The sequence below is a fragment of the Acanthopagrus latus genome, chromosome 2 (genome assembly GCF_904848185.1).
Source record: "Acanthopagrus latus isolate v.2019 chromosome 2, fAcaLat1.1, whole genome shotgun sequence".
Classification (NCBI taxonomy): Eukaryota; Metazoa; Chordata; class Actinopteri; order Spariformes; family Sparidae; genus Acanthopagrus; species Acanthopagrus latus.
In genome coordinates, this window is record NC_051040.1 from 4617231 (window position 1) to 4633178 (window position 15948).

General features: G+C 39.1%; 2 protein-coding genes across 4 annotated transcripts; one reads left to right on the top strand and one right to left on the bottom strand.

Annotated features, from left to right (window-relative positions):
• Nucleotides 1-246: 246 nt before the first annotated feature.
• On the bottom strand, nt 247-5221 carry LOC119006117 (C-X-C chemokine receptor type 5). Of its 3 annotated transcripts, XM_037074518.1 has the most exons (3): nt 5086-5201; nt 3891-3986; nt 247-1348 (listed from the first exon to the last, which is right to left on the bottom strand). In XM_037074518.1, exon 3 carries the CDS (start codon nt 1346-1348, stop codon nt 281-283), a length of 1068 nt encoding a protein of 355 aa, XP_036930413.1. In that variant the 5' UTR covers nt 3891-3986; nt 5086-5201; the 3' UTR covers nt 247-280. The 3 variants fall into 3 exon arrangements, with proteins under 3 accessions (XP_036930413.1, XP_036930404.1, XP_036930395.1); XM_037074509.1 differs by lacking the exon at nt 3891-3986 and having other exon boundaries at nt 5086-5221; XM_037074500.1 differs by lacking the exons at nt 3891-3986; nt 5086-5201 and adding an exon at nt 3013-3081.
• Nucleotides 5222-5594: 373 nt separating this feature from the next.
• Nucleotides 5595-15918, top strand: ddx6 (DEAD (Asp-Glu-Ala-Asp) box helicase 6). The gene is made up of 13 exons (XM_037074488.1): nt 5595-5831; nt 5962-6025; nt 6824-6928; nt 7988-8117; nt 8459-8605; nt 9288-9382; nt 9490-9612; nt 9715-9843; nt 10050-10166; nt 10722-10785; nt 11924-12025; nt 12150-12329; nt 12620-15918. The coding sequence occupies exons 1-12, from the start codon at nt 5629-5631 to the stop codon at nt 12323-12325; spliced, it is 1455 nt and encodes a 484-aa protein (XP_036930383.1). The 5' UTR covers nt 5595-5628; the 3' UTR covers nt 12326-12329; nt 12620-15918.
• The last annotated feature ends 30 nt before the right edge of the window (nt 15919-15948 follow it).

Consider the following 15948-nt stretch of genomic DNA (forward strand, 5'->3'; position numbering starts at 1 on the left):
ACTGTTGTTTGATAACACTGACACAGGGACATGGTTGCTGTATATATGAAATCTTTATTAAGTTCAGTTAGCAGTAGCTAAAACACAAGCAGAAGCAGATTTTGGCTAACAATAACATTTTTTTCTTGACTGGGTAAATAAAACATCTTTTAAATGCAGTCAAAGTAGCATTGGGTACTATATTGTCAGAAAATTGGATAAAATTTAAACATTTTTCAGTATTACAAACAATACACTGTAGAACAGAAGCATATTAGTTACAGTTGTCGTTGTATAAGAGTTAATACATGTGGACGGAGCTGGTGGTGGTTACTCCCTCTGAAATGGATGATCGACTGTGACCCTGAGCTCTGATGAAAGGCATGCACACACGACCGCAGCCCGGTTTGTAAAGTAACTGAATCAGCTCATTGCGAAAGCGCACCCCAACAAAGGCATACAAGAAAGGGTTCAGACAACAGTGTGAGAAACCCAGGCTTTTCGTCACATGAAGAGCTGGTTCCAGTTGAACATAAAGGTTACATGATTGATACGAGATAACTTCCAGGTCTACCATAGTTTTTATAAGTAAGGTGATATTATATGGTAGCCAACAGAAAAAAAAGACGAACGTGATAAGAAAAGCCAGTCGAATTGCTGCATGCTTTGCTTGCCTTTTCTGGCTCTTGATCAAAGTAACTGCCACTGCTGTGTAACAATAGCTCATTATGGCCAGTGGGAGGAAAAAGCACACGTGATCCAAGACTCTACTGGTCAGAACCCAATTGTGTGCATGGATTTCATAATCATGAAAGAAACAAGAGAAACTTGAATTGTGTGTGCCTTCCCCTTTCACAGTAAGAAACACAATATTTGGCATCGATAAAGCCAAACAGACCAGCCATAACAAGATGCACGTCAGGTGCACTGTTCTTCGACGTCGACTTTGCATGCTAGTTATAGCATGAACGATTGCCAAATACCGATCAAACCCAATGCAAGCCAGAAGGAAACTCCCACAGAGGAGGTTGAGCTGTTTCCCGAGGCCCATCATCTTGCAGAGAAAGTTGCCAAACAGCCAGCCAGTGGTATTTTCCACGATGTCAAAGGGAAATGTGAAAAGGAGCAGGAGGTCAGCCAGGGCGAGGTGCAGTAGGTAGATCTCCGTGATGCGCAGGAGGCGCCAGCGTCTGAAGAGGACTGTAATCATCAGGCTGTTCCCTGCTACACCCAGCAGAAAGATGAGGCTGTAAAGCACATTCTGGAACGTGACTTGAAAGGTTTGCAGGCCCAGGTCCTCCTCGCAGACGCTGTCTAGTTCGTTATATGTATAGTTTGAGTCAGTATCATACTCTTCAGGGTCTGACATCTGTAAAATATAAAAGAGGGACTTTAATTACCACATCACAATTCAAGAAACACTGTGTGCTGTGGAATAATACACAGTTGTACTCAATTAATTTTGGCTAAATACTAACAGTTGATTTTTGATAACGAAATTGAAATAAGTAGCTAACAATAATAATAATGATAATGATAACGCATTTTATTTAAAGGCACCTTTGAAAGCACTCAAGGACACCGCAAATAACAATGACAGTACAACAAAAACAGGATACAATTTAGTGCAAATGAGGATAAATAAGGAGTGAAATGATGAATGTTTGAAAATACTTTGATTATGTTTTTTTGTTCCTTTCAGATTTCTCATTAAATCTGTCTGGTAGAGGAAACACAGAATAACCAGATAATTTTCACTTCCTCTTTACAGTAACTAGGATATATTTTAGGGCAAAAATGGCAAAACATCCTACGATGACTGTATACTTCTGATTTTTTTTATCCCCAATCAGCAACTAAGTTATTATTATATCTGGTGGAGAAATTGCAGCTGTTAAACCCTAAACTGTAAAAATAAATAAAATAGAAAATAAAACAATTACTAGGTGGTAAAAGATGAACTTTTTCCAATTTGCTAAAAAAAAATAAAATATTATACACAATTTTACATACAATAACACTGAGTGCATCCACATGAATTGTGTTGCGTTCCAATATAATACTAGTTGCAGAATATATTGTGGGCCACAGTTACTTGAGTATTTTAAAGAAACTCTTAGAAAACTTTGTAAAGAGAGAGAAGTACATTTTCTGTGATATTTAAATATAGTCATTTTTATGCTGCCATGTTGTTATCGAGCCTAATGTTTATAATTACTTCTACATTGTAACTTGTTATATTACGATGGTTTAGCGACATTTTTAAAATTCAGTTTCCTAAACAAGATATAAGATCATCACACATATACACCCTGTGCCAAGTGCCTGTGATTTCAAATTTGAAATAACCACAGATGTGATTTAATTCTGTTAAATTATGTCACTTTAACATCATACATCAGCGCGCTGATAAATGAATTTGTCACCCTCTCGAGAAAAAAAATGCAGAAGGATGTTTAACAGTACATTTTTTCCTCACTTGAATGTCTCCTGGGAGTCGACAGGAAAACAAGCTCTGCATCGATATAACTCACATCTGTTTCAGTGCAGTTTTTTACGGTTCAATAATTCAAACTACTAGTTTATGTTTCTAAACTTACTGTAACAAATTACATTTTTTGAAAATGATCTTAGGCTGCTCCATGTTATTTGTTACCTTAAGATCTCTTTCTTTAAGATGCCTGAGGCTTAGATAATGTTTAAGATTGATGGATATTAAATATTAAACAATTAATATTAAGCAATATTAAACAGAAAACTGTCGCTGCTGGAAAGTGTCCACAAGCAGTTAAAGGACATCTGAATACAGAATAAATACCACTACTTCTAAAAAACGTGACACACTGTGACACCAAATACTTCTAGATTATAGAACGTACACATTTTAATTCACATGTGCCACATTTGAACTAAACTTAAAATAAGCACAGAACAGTCCCTCTTTTCAAGCTAGAACAACAGAGACATTCAAAAGACAATAGTTCCTCTAAAGTTATTCACCATCAAGTATAAAAATGATTAATTCTGTCTCACCGAACTGTCTGGAGTATACAATGTATAAGCCATGTTGGTAAATCTCAGTCACTTGAATGTATAACGCAGGGCGGCGCAGTGAAGAGTGCCTGTACTTCCTGTTTGTGCTGGTTCTTCTGTATTGCTTTGCTGATGTCTTGCCAAGTCATAACAGGCAAATGCTTCATACCAGGATTTCTTTAGTGAGGATGCAAGAGCAGTGATGCAAATCTAAATACCCTGCGGTATATTCTAGATGTTGACAAGCAGGAGAGCAATTACACTGAAGGGGTCAGATTTTTTTGATTTATTTGATTTATACCAACCGTACACGCTTACAAATATAATCTGAACATGACATCAATAAGCACATATTGGTGTGAGGTCCAGTTATGCCACTGGTGTCAGTTCTGTGTTCTGATTGCAATATATTATATATATATATATATATATATATATATATATATATATATATATATATATATATATATATATATATATATATATATATATACCACAATAACAAGGTAAAAATGAGCCTAATAATTTAACTAAAGATATATTAGAGATATTTATGCTGCAGTGGAAAGAGAAAGGGGGCTCCAGCAGTGTCTAGGTAGTTTGTACACTGGATAAATTCATGTGGAGAAAGCAACTTGAGCAAAACTCTTGATGCAGGGCTTCTAAATCTATATCTCTTAATATAATAATAATTAAAATTAATAATAGGTAGGCGACTGGGACAGAAACAACATGTCTTAGAAGCAAATTAAATATAGCCAGGCTCAGTCACTTTGGGGGTCGGGTGGGGCTGCACATGTGGGCAGTTTCCTGTTGGCCTGACAGACATTTTTCCATCATCTTGATTTGAGAAGAAACAGAAAAAAGAGGGCATGCACAGGTTTGTGTTGTGTGAATGTGGAAGTACGCTGCTTCGATCCAGTTCAGACGACAGCTGCCCCTCCACACAAGTGAATCACTCTCAGGAATGAGTACTGGCAGTAATGACAGAGAGTGACATTTATATTATTACATGTTTACTCAGCCATATTACATATTATATCCATATTTGACCCTGAGCGTGGTTTTACACTCTTCTTAAGAAAGTAGATTGAGTCAGAGAAACACTGACATAACACCAAACAAAGACTCAGACTCGATAGATGCAGTGGAGTGGATGTGTTTAACCTTAAAATACCCTTAAAGTGTTATTTATTTATTTTTTTTCCGGGACAGCCTGAAGGTAAACCCTTGATTTGAAATGAAATCAGCTGATCAGTCGGATTGGGGGGCGGGTTCAAATATGAGTGGAAGCCATCTTGGACGGTTGGTTGACAAGACTCTCTCGTAGTCAGCTACACCTCTTACAAACACCGCATTCAGATCCGGTTATTTCAGGTATTCAAGGTAAATGCGTGTACGTCGACGCGATGTGTGCTTCGGGCAGTTCTTAGCAAGACGTGAAACTGTGCCGTGGTGATTTTTACACGCAACGTTAACCGTTATTTCGCCATCGTTCGCCAGTTGGTCCGAGCTGCCTAGCTGACCTAACGTTAGCGCTGCAGATGCTCCCGACTGAGCTAGCGCAGGCTAATCATCGTTGGTTGTGGATATCTAGGTTCGTGTGTGAGCTCGGAAAAGATGACAGTCATTATTTTCCACTGTCGTTGTAACACAACGACCGGATTCAAACACTCTTTGAGTCGAGTATCGTGACGTTGATTGGCGTGACGGCACAACATTAGCATGACGCTGGAGCTTCATGTGCTAGTTAGCCAGATGTCGGTGGCTAGCAGAAGGGGTTAGCGGTTAGTTCCCTTCTAGTTGGTTTGATTTAACGGAGAGAAAATGCCACTTGGCAGTCGGGAATTTGAGTGTTTATCCGCTATACTACTCTGACATCACAGTCGGAGGTAACTTTAGAGTTTAGACACTGATGAGCTTGACTTTACGTGCATCAAAGCTGTTTCCACAGTGTTAGCAAGGAAGGGTTAACGTGAAATAACATTACCACCACCGCTGTGTCGGCTAACTTCTGACGCTAGGCCAGCTGTCTGCTGTCAGCTCGTTAAATATTGACTTAGCAGGACTCACCATCCCGATGCTAAATGTTGCCCTTTGCCACACAGAAGCAGTTAATTGTAATGTAGCTTTTTTCCCCCTTCAGGGATGCTGTTTCCTAACACTGCGTCTCGTTTGTTTCAGGGTTGGAGAAGACTGTGGAAGGACGCAGCGGCTCAGTTGTGCTGCACAAGATGGCTAGCTAACCAGTCTGCCAGTACCTGAACCTGCTAGCTAAGCCCTCCTTGGTGTATATTTTTCCCAGATAGTGATGATAGAATATATCTATGATCAGCCCTAATTTCCAGAAGAAATCGATGCTCATAAGTTTTCCAAAATAAAATTGATGAGAGGAATTTGTTTGGCACTTTATGTCCCAGAATCAACAGGACTGTTGAGGAACCTGCTGAGAGAATATTTGAACAATTTATATTTAGATAATTATTATTAGTATTAAATACGTCTCAAGAGGGAAAGACAATCTTTAGGTTTGAAGTGGTCCCAGCAGAGGGGACTCACAAGAGACTTATTAGAGGTTTCATTGCTAGTGGAACAGTAAAGACAAGCTAAGTAAAGATGAGTACCGTCAGGACAGAGAACCCAGTGATTTTGGGCTTGTCAAACCAGAATGGACAGCTCAGGGGCTCAGTGAAGCCTGCTGGGACGCCAGGTGGTGGAGGAGGAGGTGGAGGCCCTCAACAACAGCAACTTAACCAGATAAAAGGCGCAATCAACAATGGTAACTCCCAGCCGGCCCCAACAACTAATGCTGTCATCAAGTAAGTTATTAGATTTTTTATTAATTAATTTTTAAAAAAATTAAAATCCCAAGAATTTTGACCTTTTCTGAATATTGCAAAATTATTGCTTTGTCATGCTTGTTACTTACAAGAACGTTACCCTCCACAGGCCTGGAGATGACTGGAAGAAAAATTTAAAATTGCCCCCAAAAGACATGAGGATGAAAACTTCGGTTGGTACAAGATAGATCTCCCTATATTGTGCAGAAAAAACTTGAAACTGTGAATGTAGAAACTGTAGGTAGGAGTGTTGCTTGTAGATCTGATGGGTCTTAATGCCACTGTTACTGGAATTTTCTTAAACTGTGCTCATGAAGATTTTGTTCAGGGTGAAGCCAGTGTTGCTGTCATATGGCTGACCTTCACTTAATACTAGCAAATCCAGCTACAGTTATGGACTGTTTTATAGAAAGAGTAGGAATTCATTGTGATTTCTGTTACCATAATGAAGGCAATGAATGATAAAAAACATTTGTCTGAGTTTGATCAAAAAGAAAAATACCTTGCAATATATATGCATAGTTAACTATCAAGTGCCAGCTGTACACCCGGCTGTCACACCCTAGAAAGCATTCTGTGCTATGATCTTGGATACTTGACTTGTGATGTAGTCTTTTATAACTTATATACATGGTCATAAGAATGCTCCTGTAGCATTTAAAGTTGGTAATACAAAATTCACCTTCATTGTTATTGATTCAATGGTTTTATTTGGAGTTATCATTGCTTCTATTAAAGCCATAAAATGGTGCAAATTACAGAATTTGATTTCAGAAACACAGTTTTTTTTCTAATGACAGTTGATAATGAGCTGTCAATAATTTTGGAAAGGAAATGGCACTTTGAACATATTTTCCTGATACTGGCTGACACTTTTAATCTGCAATTTAATTTGTTTTAGTGACCAAATGGATAATTTCTTTACATCTTGTGAACCAAATGCTAATTTGTATGTTTTATGGTCATTACAGGATGTGACTGCAACTAAAGGCAATGAGTTTGAAGATTATTGCCTAAAGAGGGAGCTGCTCATGGGAATCTTCGAGATGGGCTGGGAAAAGCCATCTCCAATTCAGGTACATTTGGACACTACTCAGACTTGACCCCTGCTGCCAGCTGTACAATAAGGCATCTTTGTGAATAAGGAAGTGCTTGTTTTGATAATTCTAGAGTTGGTTGTATTTTAAAAATATTGGCAGCCATTCCACTGCATTGACTGTGACAAAGCACCAAATTTTCTTTGGTAAATCAAAATAATATGAAGTACTACTTGTATTAAACAATCAGTGTAAGTGCTGTCTAATCCCTTTTGGACGGTCAGTAAACTGGCCACACTCTGACTGTTTGTCATTAAATGACTGTAAAGTCTTATTAAAACATAAAATGCAGAGTTCATGTGGTGGAATTGTAGTTTCAGCGTCTAGTTCAAGGTTAATCTTAATGTTTTTGTTGAAGATATATGGTTTGGCTTGTGACTCACCCGGGTGATGCAGTAAGAAAATGAGCCTTTTCACTCGACTATTTTTAGCCTGGCATGGCAGTGTTTGTTGGCAAGTCGGTCCGAAGTACTGAAATATCTCGACAACTATTTGTTGATTGACCTTCAATTTTGTACAGACATTCGTGGCCCCAGAGGATGAATTACAGTAACCTTGGTGATCCACTGACTATTCTTCCAGATGGTCAAAGTTTTCATTTATTCCATGAATTATCTCTTAAATGTAACTGCACCAAATTATGGACAGACAGTCATGGTTGCTAGACTTTATATTGTCAAGACTTTGACGATCCTTCAGTTTACCTCTGGTACCACAGTAAGGTTGAGATTTGGGGTCTTGTTGAAATATATTGCATACATTTGTGGTCCCCAGAGGAAGAATTATAATCACTTATGTGACACCCGACTTTGCCTCTAGTGCCATCATCAGATTAAAGTGTCTGAAAAGGGTGTTCATGAGCCACTGAAGCAGGTCTAAAAGAAATAAAATGATATTTTGCTTTCCAACCAGTTGAATTGTATTTTCAAAAATATTTTGAGAGCGCTGCCCTAATTTACCAGGTGCCCATAGATAAGTGACTGCCCCAGCCATAACATGTAGTATTGTGTATTAATCTGTTGTTTCTGCTGTTCTCAGGAGGAAAGCATTCCCATTGCACTGTCAGGAAGGGATATCTTGGCAAGAGCCAAGAACGGCACGGGAAAGAGTGGAGCCTACCTCATTCCCTTACTTGAACGCATTGACCTGAAGAAGGACTGCATACAAGGTAAGAAGGCTTTCCTCTCGCTTGTGTCACACGTTATCTCTATCAGTGTCATTCATCAAGAGGATGGGAATGAAAACTCTGGAATGTACCACTGCTAATCATTCACAGCAATTCACAGTATTCACAAATACTGAGAATCATTGTGTTGCAAAAGGAGTAATTGAACATGATGAAATGTAAAATTACTTTCTGTTGGCGCTGTATGTTTATACATAAATGAAAGCACAACACTAATCAAGCTCTAACATTTTTTGTGAATCATCCGCTGGTGTTTTGGAAAGCTTTGTTCATATTTCCAAGACAAAGCTGGCTCAAGTTTCATAAAATGTTTGTCTGTGCAGCTTTGGTCATAGTGCCCACCAGAGAACTGGCTCTCCAAGTAAGCCAAATATGTATCCAGGTCAGCAAACACATGGGTGGAGTGAAGGTCATGGCAACCACAGGTGGAACCAACCTACGTGATGACATCATGAGACTTGATGAAACAGGTAAACCTTACAGTTTTAAATGGTTCCTCTCTAATGGTGACATGAAAATATCCCTGAATCAAATTGTAGTTATGCTAGAAAAGGATCATAAGTTGCTCTTATCCTCAGTTGCTGCGAGGTGAGAGAAAGAAGGGGGACCAATGATGACGACCGTCAGTTTGGCTCATTTGTTTTTTTTTTCTCTGCAGTCCAGAAAGTTCTCGGAGCCCTCTCATTATCTGTTACATAATGCTCTTTGGTGGGATATTGGCACTCTGCCCTTTCAAAAGGCAATCTCTTTATAACTTAATGGCAACATCGCATGAACACAGTGTGAGGTATATGTTGTTAAGGTTGTAATTATTAACTACACCGTTTCTATGGTGCATCAGGAAATGTGTACTGATGACAGTTTTGTTTTTTTTAATACCTCTGGTGGTTGTACTGCTAAAGTTATTGGCAGGCAAGTGGTGTTGATGATTGAAACATGGCAGCCAGTCGAAACACATGTTCTGTGGCTGACTGATACTGCCAAATAATTTCTCCTGAAGTGCTGGATACAACTCTCTATACTGCAGTCACGGGTTGCTGTTGCCAATTATGATTATAATTCAAGTAATAACACTGCAGTCCTTAACTGCAAATTCTCTGTAGCGCAGATTTATGTATATTTTTTCAGCTAAGGGTTTGTTTTGTTTCACAGTTCATGTGGTCATTGCCACTCCTGGGAGAATTTTAGACCTCATCAAAAAAGGGGTGGCCAAAGTCAATCAAGTGCAGATGATCGTTCTGGATGAAGTGAGTTAAATAGATTATTTTCATTCTGTTGGACCCACATTGTTGGATTTTTACTAATTTAATTTGATTGAGATGGCTCTTAATGTGTCTCTCCCTCTGCTCAACAGGCTGACAAGCTCCTGTCTCAGGACTTTGTGGTGATGATGGAGGAGATACTGGGCTTTCTGGCCAAACAGAGGCAGATCCTGCTTTATTCTGCTACCTTCCCTCTCAGCGTGCAGAAGTTTATGGTACATTTTTCTCATTTGTTTTAAGTACTTGTTTAATCATTTATCAGCTAAAAAAAAAACACAGCCTGATTATAACTGCTCATGTTTCCACCTGCTTTGTAGAGTGCGCACTTGCAGAAACCCTATGAGATCAACCTGATGGAGGAGCTAACGCTGAAGGGTGTGACTCAGTATTACGCTTATGTAACTGAAAGGCAAAAGGTCCATTGCCTTAACACCTTGTTCTCCAGGGTAAGTATTGCCTTTCTACACTTAATGAAACTGTTTTTAAATAACTTCTGTTGTGTCATGAAAACAGCTGTGTAAAAAGCTGATTTGACTTCATCAAATGCTTTTACATTGGACACCCAACAAAAATGTCTTGCAAGTCACAATTTAAACATCAATTTCACTAGTGTTCACTGTTGTCTGTGTTCTTGTTTTGTTTTTTTTTTCAGCTCCAGATAAACCAGTCTATAATCTTCTGCAACTCCTCTCAGAGAGTGGAGCTCCTTGCCAAGAAGATCTCCCAGCTTGGTTATTCATGTTTCTACATTCATGCCAAGATGAGACAGGTCAGCTACAAAGAACTGCCTCCAGAAATACCATCTTTAAGACCAAAATACACTGGTTGTGATAGATGCATGCCAGAGAAGCAGCTACTATTACTATCGTTGTGCATTAACGTGCTGCATTGTGAAGAATGGAATGTGTCTGTAGTTGATCTGCTGCTATAGTTCACACCAGTGCTCTATTTCTGGAGTGTTGCTACCACTGCCAGTTTTTTTTTCCTCTATGAGAAACTGTCCGTGTTGTTCGGTCGCAGAGATGCCTTGTTTATCAACGGGTTTAACAGGTTACCTTGAATAGGGTAAATATATTTACATTACAGCCTAGTTTTGAGGCTTGGCTTATACTTAATGTAGTATCGGGTATGAACAAGAACAACAGAACCTTATACACCTTACATGGTGTTTTTCCACTCCCAAAAGACTTAAATGTCTCTCTTGGAATCCGCTTCATATCAGGGTGAACAGACATTTTTCTGTATATAGTCTTTATGTGAAGTAGATGTCTGCCTGTGATTGAATGTGACACCTTAACGCATTTGTCGCTTTTCTGCTCTCCAGGAGCATCGTAACCGTGTGTTCCACGACTTCAGAAACGGCCTCTGCAGGAATCTTGTCTGCACTGGTAAGTGGTGGAGACAGGTGTGCACATTTGCTGCATTGTAGAATTCTGAAATACTCTAAAAGCTGTTTTGTTGCAACCCGAAGCTATTGTGAGGCTGATGACACATCAACACCAGACTTTCTCTGCCACAGTCTGAGCCATATTTTCCATCTGGAGGTTTTCAGTGCTCACTGCTGAGATTTTAAAACCTCACCACAGAGCTAATAGTGTAAATATCAACCCTATTTGCCTCTGACTTTTCAAGGCATGTCCAATGAAATTATAGCTGACCTAGATCCTTGGACACAAAGTGTAAGCGTTGCCTGAGACATCTTATTTTTGTAGCTCCTTTTTCCATTAATTTGAGTTTTTGTTTAAAAGCTATGTGTTGTAATCTCGGCTTTGAACTGAGCTCATGGTGTCCACCATAGTGGACATAGTGTAAAGCTCACCCTGTGAAATTGTGTCCCTCAAGTGGCCAGTCATTGTCTCTACTCAATGCAATGCATCTAAAAATATAGAGCCTGATTTCTATAAATCAAAAGGCTGCTTCTTACTTGGACAAGTGTGCTTACATGAACAACACTGCACAGAGGTGAAAGACAAAGGGCTATCAAAGAGGTTGTAGGAGGACGTGTACATAGGATGACATGTTTATTCAGGCTTCAGGCCACGTTGAGATTTATTCAAGAGCTGGTTGCCACATAGCCATAAACCGGAATTACACACCAGCTCATGGAACAATATAGCACTCGTCAGCCCGAGCACGGTGATTAAAGCAAAATGGGGTGACACACGGACCACAGTGAGCTCATGTTGCCTGTAGGATAACACAAAACAGGTTTGTTTAGAGTGTACTGTTGACATTGGATTTGGAAAACGGAGTGTTTGCTACAATGACATGTTGGAGAGAATTTAAAGACAGCGAGACTCATAAATTGTGACACGTATGCACACAACTTGTTTAAACTTGCTCTGCAGATGTGTCCATGTTTACTGCTTTTATGGTTGAGGCAAACAGAACTGTTGTTTACCTGGTTGAGATTTAGTTTGGTGGCACTGGGATGTTATAAAGTACTGCTAGTTTTTATTTTTCAGAAACTTAACATTTATCTTGTTGTTGGTCTGTGTTTTTAAATTCTTGCTTTCTTTCCTCTAGACCTCTTTACAAGAGGAATTGACATTCAAGCTGTGAATGTTGTGATCAATTTCGACTTTCCCAAGCTGGGAGAAACATACCTTCATCGCATTGGTAGATCTGGTAAGAGCCTGTATTGATTGTTGCTTTTCAGCTGTGCAGCCTCTTTGGCAAAGATGTGTTATAGGCCCAAAAAAGACAATAATGACTAAACAATCATTTTCAACCATGTTCTTTTATAATCCAGGACGTTTTGGACACTTGGGGCTCGCCATCAACCTCATCACTTACGATGATCGCTTCAACCTGAAAGGGATCGAGGAGCAGCTTGGAACAGAGATCAAGCCCATCCCTGGCATCATTGACAAGAGCCTTTATGTGGCAGAGTACCACAGTGAGAGTGGTGAAGAAGTCAAGCCATGAGCCAGTAAGCACACAGAGATCCAAGTACTTTTTTCAAGGGAATTCAAGGATGCTTTCTTTCCTTTTTGTTGTTTTTCAGTTTCCATACACAGGTCAGGATATCAGTTTTATACAATTTAGCTCTTTCGTAGTCTATTTGTAGGCTCCAAGTGATCTTTAAAGGGGACACATGATTTAATTATTTCATTATGCAAGAATTGCTAATAATAAAAACGACCTTAACCTAAAAGGCACTTTAGTTATTTACTTGAATGCAGTCTGGTCTAATTGAGTTTCCCTCTTCTCCCTCTACAGATCAGTCCATCCTCCCTTCCCCTTTGTACCTTTTTTCATCCCCCCTGTCCTGGAGTTCTTTTTTCTTTTTTTCTTTTCTTTTCTTTTTTTTTTTTTTTAAATGTACAGTTTCTGTCTTCCTTTTTTGGATGCCACCATAAGGAATGTGTATTTTGATGGACGCGTTTTTGGAAGAACTCATTTGCCCTTTCATTGGGCTCCGTGCTGCACCACCACACACTGAAGACGTGAGCACCTGGAGGAAAGCATGGGACCAAGTTGAGAATATATCAATGCACATCGTGACGATTCATATCCACCAGTGACACGAAGCCAGCACAGACGGACCGCAACATGACACCCTCCATTCTTCACCTTTTATTTTAGAAGTTTTAACCAATTTGTATCAAGTGCCTTAACAAGCAGTTCAACTCGTTCTAAAGTAATAACCCGTCATTATCCACCATCTTGATCACTTCATACCACACACACACACACTCACTCACGTTCACCTTATTGAAAATTTGTCTCACTAATTTAATGTCCGACCACATAGGTGAATTCATAACTGTTTTTGGTTTTGGTCATCCATTTACAAGGAATGGAGATCATTAAGAGGGGAGGCTGGTCTGAATGATCCTGTTGCTGGCTAAGCTGCACTTCTGTCTGGCTGACAAATGAGGACAAACTTGGACATCCATGGACAGAGATGCTGGATTTTTTTCCAAGAGACAGCCAGACTGTCCAGTTGCTTGTGAAGAAGCGTGTGCTTCTAAAAGACCCAGACCCTTTCCTCTGTCTTCAGCATCAAAACACTAAAAATGAATAAGCAGCCTGTCAACACCATGAGTCATGAGGATTCCTGTATCGGTGGAGTTTAATTGTAGGGAAGGTTTTTTTTTTTTTTTTTTTCCTTTTATGTCCTGTGTTTCACTTTCCTATGGATGGCCATACTTAATTCTGCGAGATGTGCAGCCAACATGTGGGCCGCACCTTACACCTTGTGTATATACCTTCATTTTAAGATTGTTTTAAACAAGTTCAAAAGGCTGGCTGACAAACTGAAAAGCTTTTTCCCCCCTTCTCTTGTTAGCACTGGAGATTGTTTCCTTAATTGCCAGTTTGTTTGATCTGCAATATTGGCCTGTGAATTTATTTATAATTTTAGAAATTGCAGAATTTATTAGAATCTGAAACATTTGAATGACTTTGTGCATGGGATGTTTTTGGAGGCAGAGTTCATCACTGATAATATTTTAGCCCCTCCAAATTTGATGATGAGTGCAATTGTTCAAAGCTGCACTTAAAAACGATATTGTTTAAATTGTTGCCCGTATTCTCGTGCTACCAGTGTTAACAAGTGTTCAGTCTAGACAGATGGCTTTGTTAAGCTTGTGCATTGGAGTCATGAATTCTTTGTTGTCACCAGCCTTAACTTGTGAAATTGACTCTTGAGACGCACTCAAAGATCTCCAGTTACAGTGAGTGTTGTTGTCGGAAGAGAAAATAATATTCTATCATGTAGTAGTACTACTCGCTGCAGTGCAGCTGAATTGGCAGAGGATTTGTTTTGCTGGGGGAGGTTAGCTGTTACGTTGATCCACGTGCTCTTTAAGCACAGCTACATTAGTTCACAAATGTTGAGGAGAAAGCTGTGGATTTATTTTCCCCCCTTTTTTTGAAGAATGTCGGCCGAATGCATCAAAACTAACCATCTGACCTAAAATGTAGCAGGAATTCATTCTCTGTGCATTGCAAGTTGGCTGGCTTCACTAAGAGCAGCTGATAAAAGATGCCTCACTTAAAACAACCTGAGCAGGTTGGGCTGCACTTAACACACAGAGATGGGTTCATGCAATAACACTGACTGCACTGCTTTTTGTACACTCATGATGCCCAAATGAAAAAAGAAGTGTAGGGTGGTGCAGAATATTCATTAAAAAAAAAATTGGCTTGGAGGGGGAATGGGCATGAAGGATTACAAAATGACTGCTTGTTTAAAACAAAAAAAAAGAAACGGGCACCTCAGCCTGCTGAGTTTTTGGCTTCTATCTCTGCCCGTTATTGCTTTGATATTTTGGGTTTGGGGTTACAGTTGCTTTTTTTTTTTCTTTTCTTTTCTTTTTGTTTTTTTGCATTTTATGCAAATTTGAAAACCTTTTTCTGCATTAAGGTTTCTGAACATTTGTTCAGATCAAACCTTTTTGCAAATGAGGTTCCCTTTGTTATGGTGAGATGCTTTCTGACTGTTCTAATCAATGAGAATTATTATTGCACATTTAATTTAAACTCTTTTTAAAAGAAAACTGTGACGATATTGATCAGTTTGAGATGACATTTTATTTCTCATTGGTTAGGACTGAGATCCCTGTTCACTCGGCTCTATTGTTGGCCCCTAAATACTTGCACATGTAATTTGGCTCATTGTTTGGGGGGGTGGGAGGGTTATATTTGTTAAAAAAATCCAAATTGAATAAAGCATTAGCTGATTGAACAGGGATCTAACCGTGCAGACACTTGGCAGCTGTCTGCTTCTTGTCAGTCCACCGGCAGTAATCGCCACAGCGAACGTTTTCAAGGATGAATCCAACGATCCTACAAGATCGAGTGCGTTGCTACGTTTTAATGGGATGTTGCTTTACTGCCAGTGGCTGCCATTTTGAGAACCTTAAAGACTGAGACAAGAGCATCTTGCCCCAGATCGGGTCACTAATTGGATAGTTTGTTGAACAAAATTGTCTCATTCTTTAAGGTGATTTTTAAATTTGTGGGGTGGTTTAATTAGTGCTCTTGCTGCCCTGATGCACATGTTCATCCTCTCTCAATAGCGATGACACATTTATGATAACACAGCTTTTGTGTACAATTTGGCCGTCCTATCGTTTGTCTGTTGAGGAGGATGTGAGAGGAGTCAATTATCGATTTCTTTTAAAACAGATGCATCAGTTCAAAGAAAACACGGGGAGGAGCCTTCGGGCGTTAAAGAAACAGGATGACATGATCTAAAGATCCAAAGTGTTGGTAACGGGTACAAAAAAAAAAGGTTCGAAAAAGTTGCCCTTAAATTTGGAATTTTTCTTTCAAATGAGATGTTCATGTGGAGTTCACATTATTTAAAAAGTCTCCAAATTTAAGTGAAGAATTTAAAGCCTGAGTTCATTTTTTTAAAAAACTTTATTTGATGAACAAATTGGTCGTTATTTAATTGGCAGAATTTTCAGTGCAGCTTATTTTACACTGGTCTTGAGTTTAAAAGGATGTCATCAATATTATTGGATAAAATTTGAAAGTTTTGTTGAAATAAAGCTCACTGAAATTTATTTTTTGTGTCTGAAGCTTTTCTTGCCCTG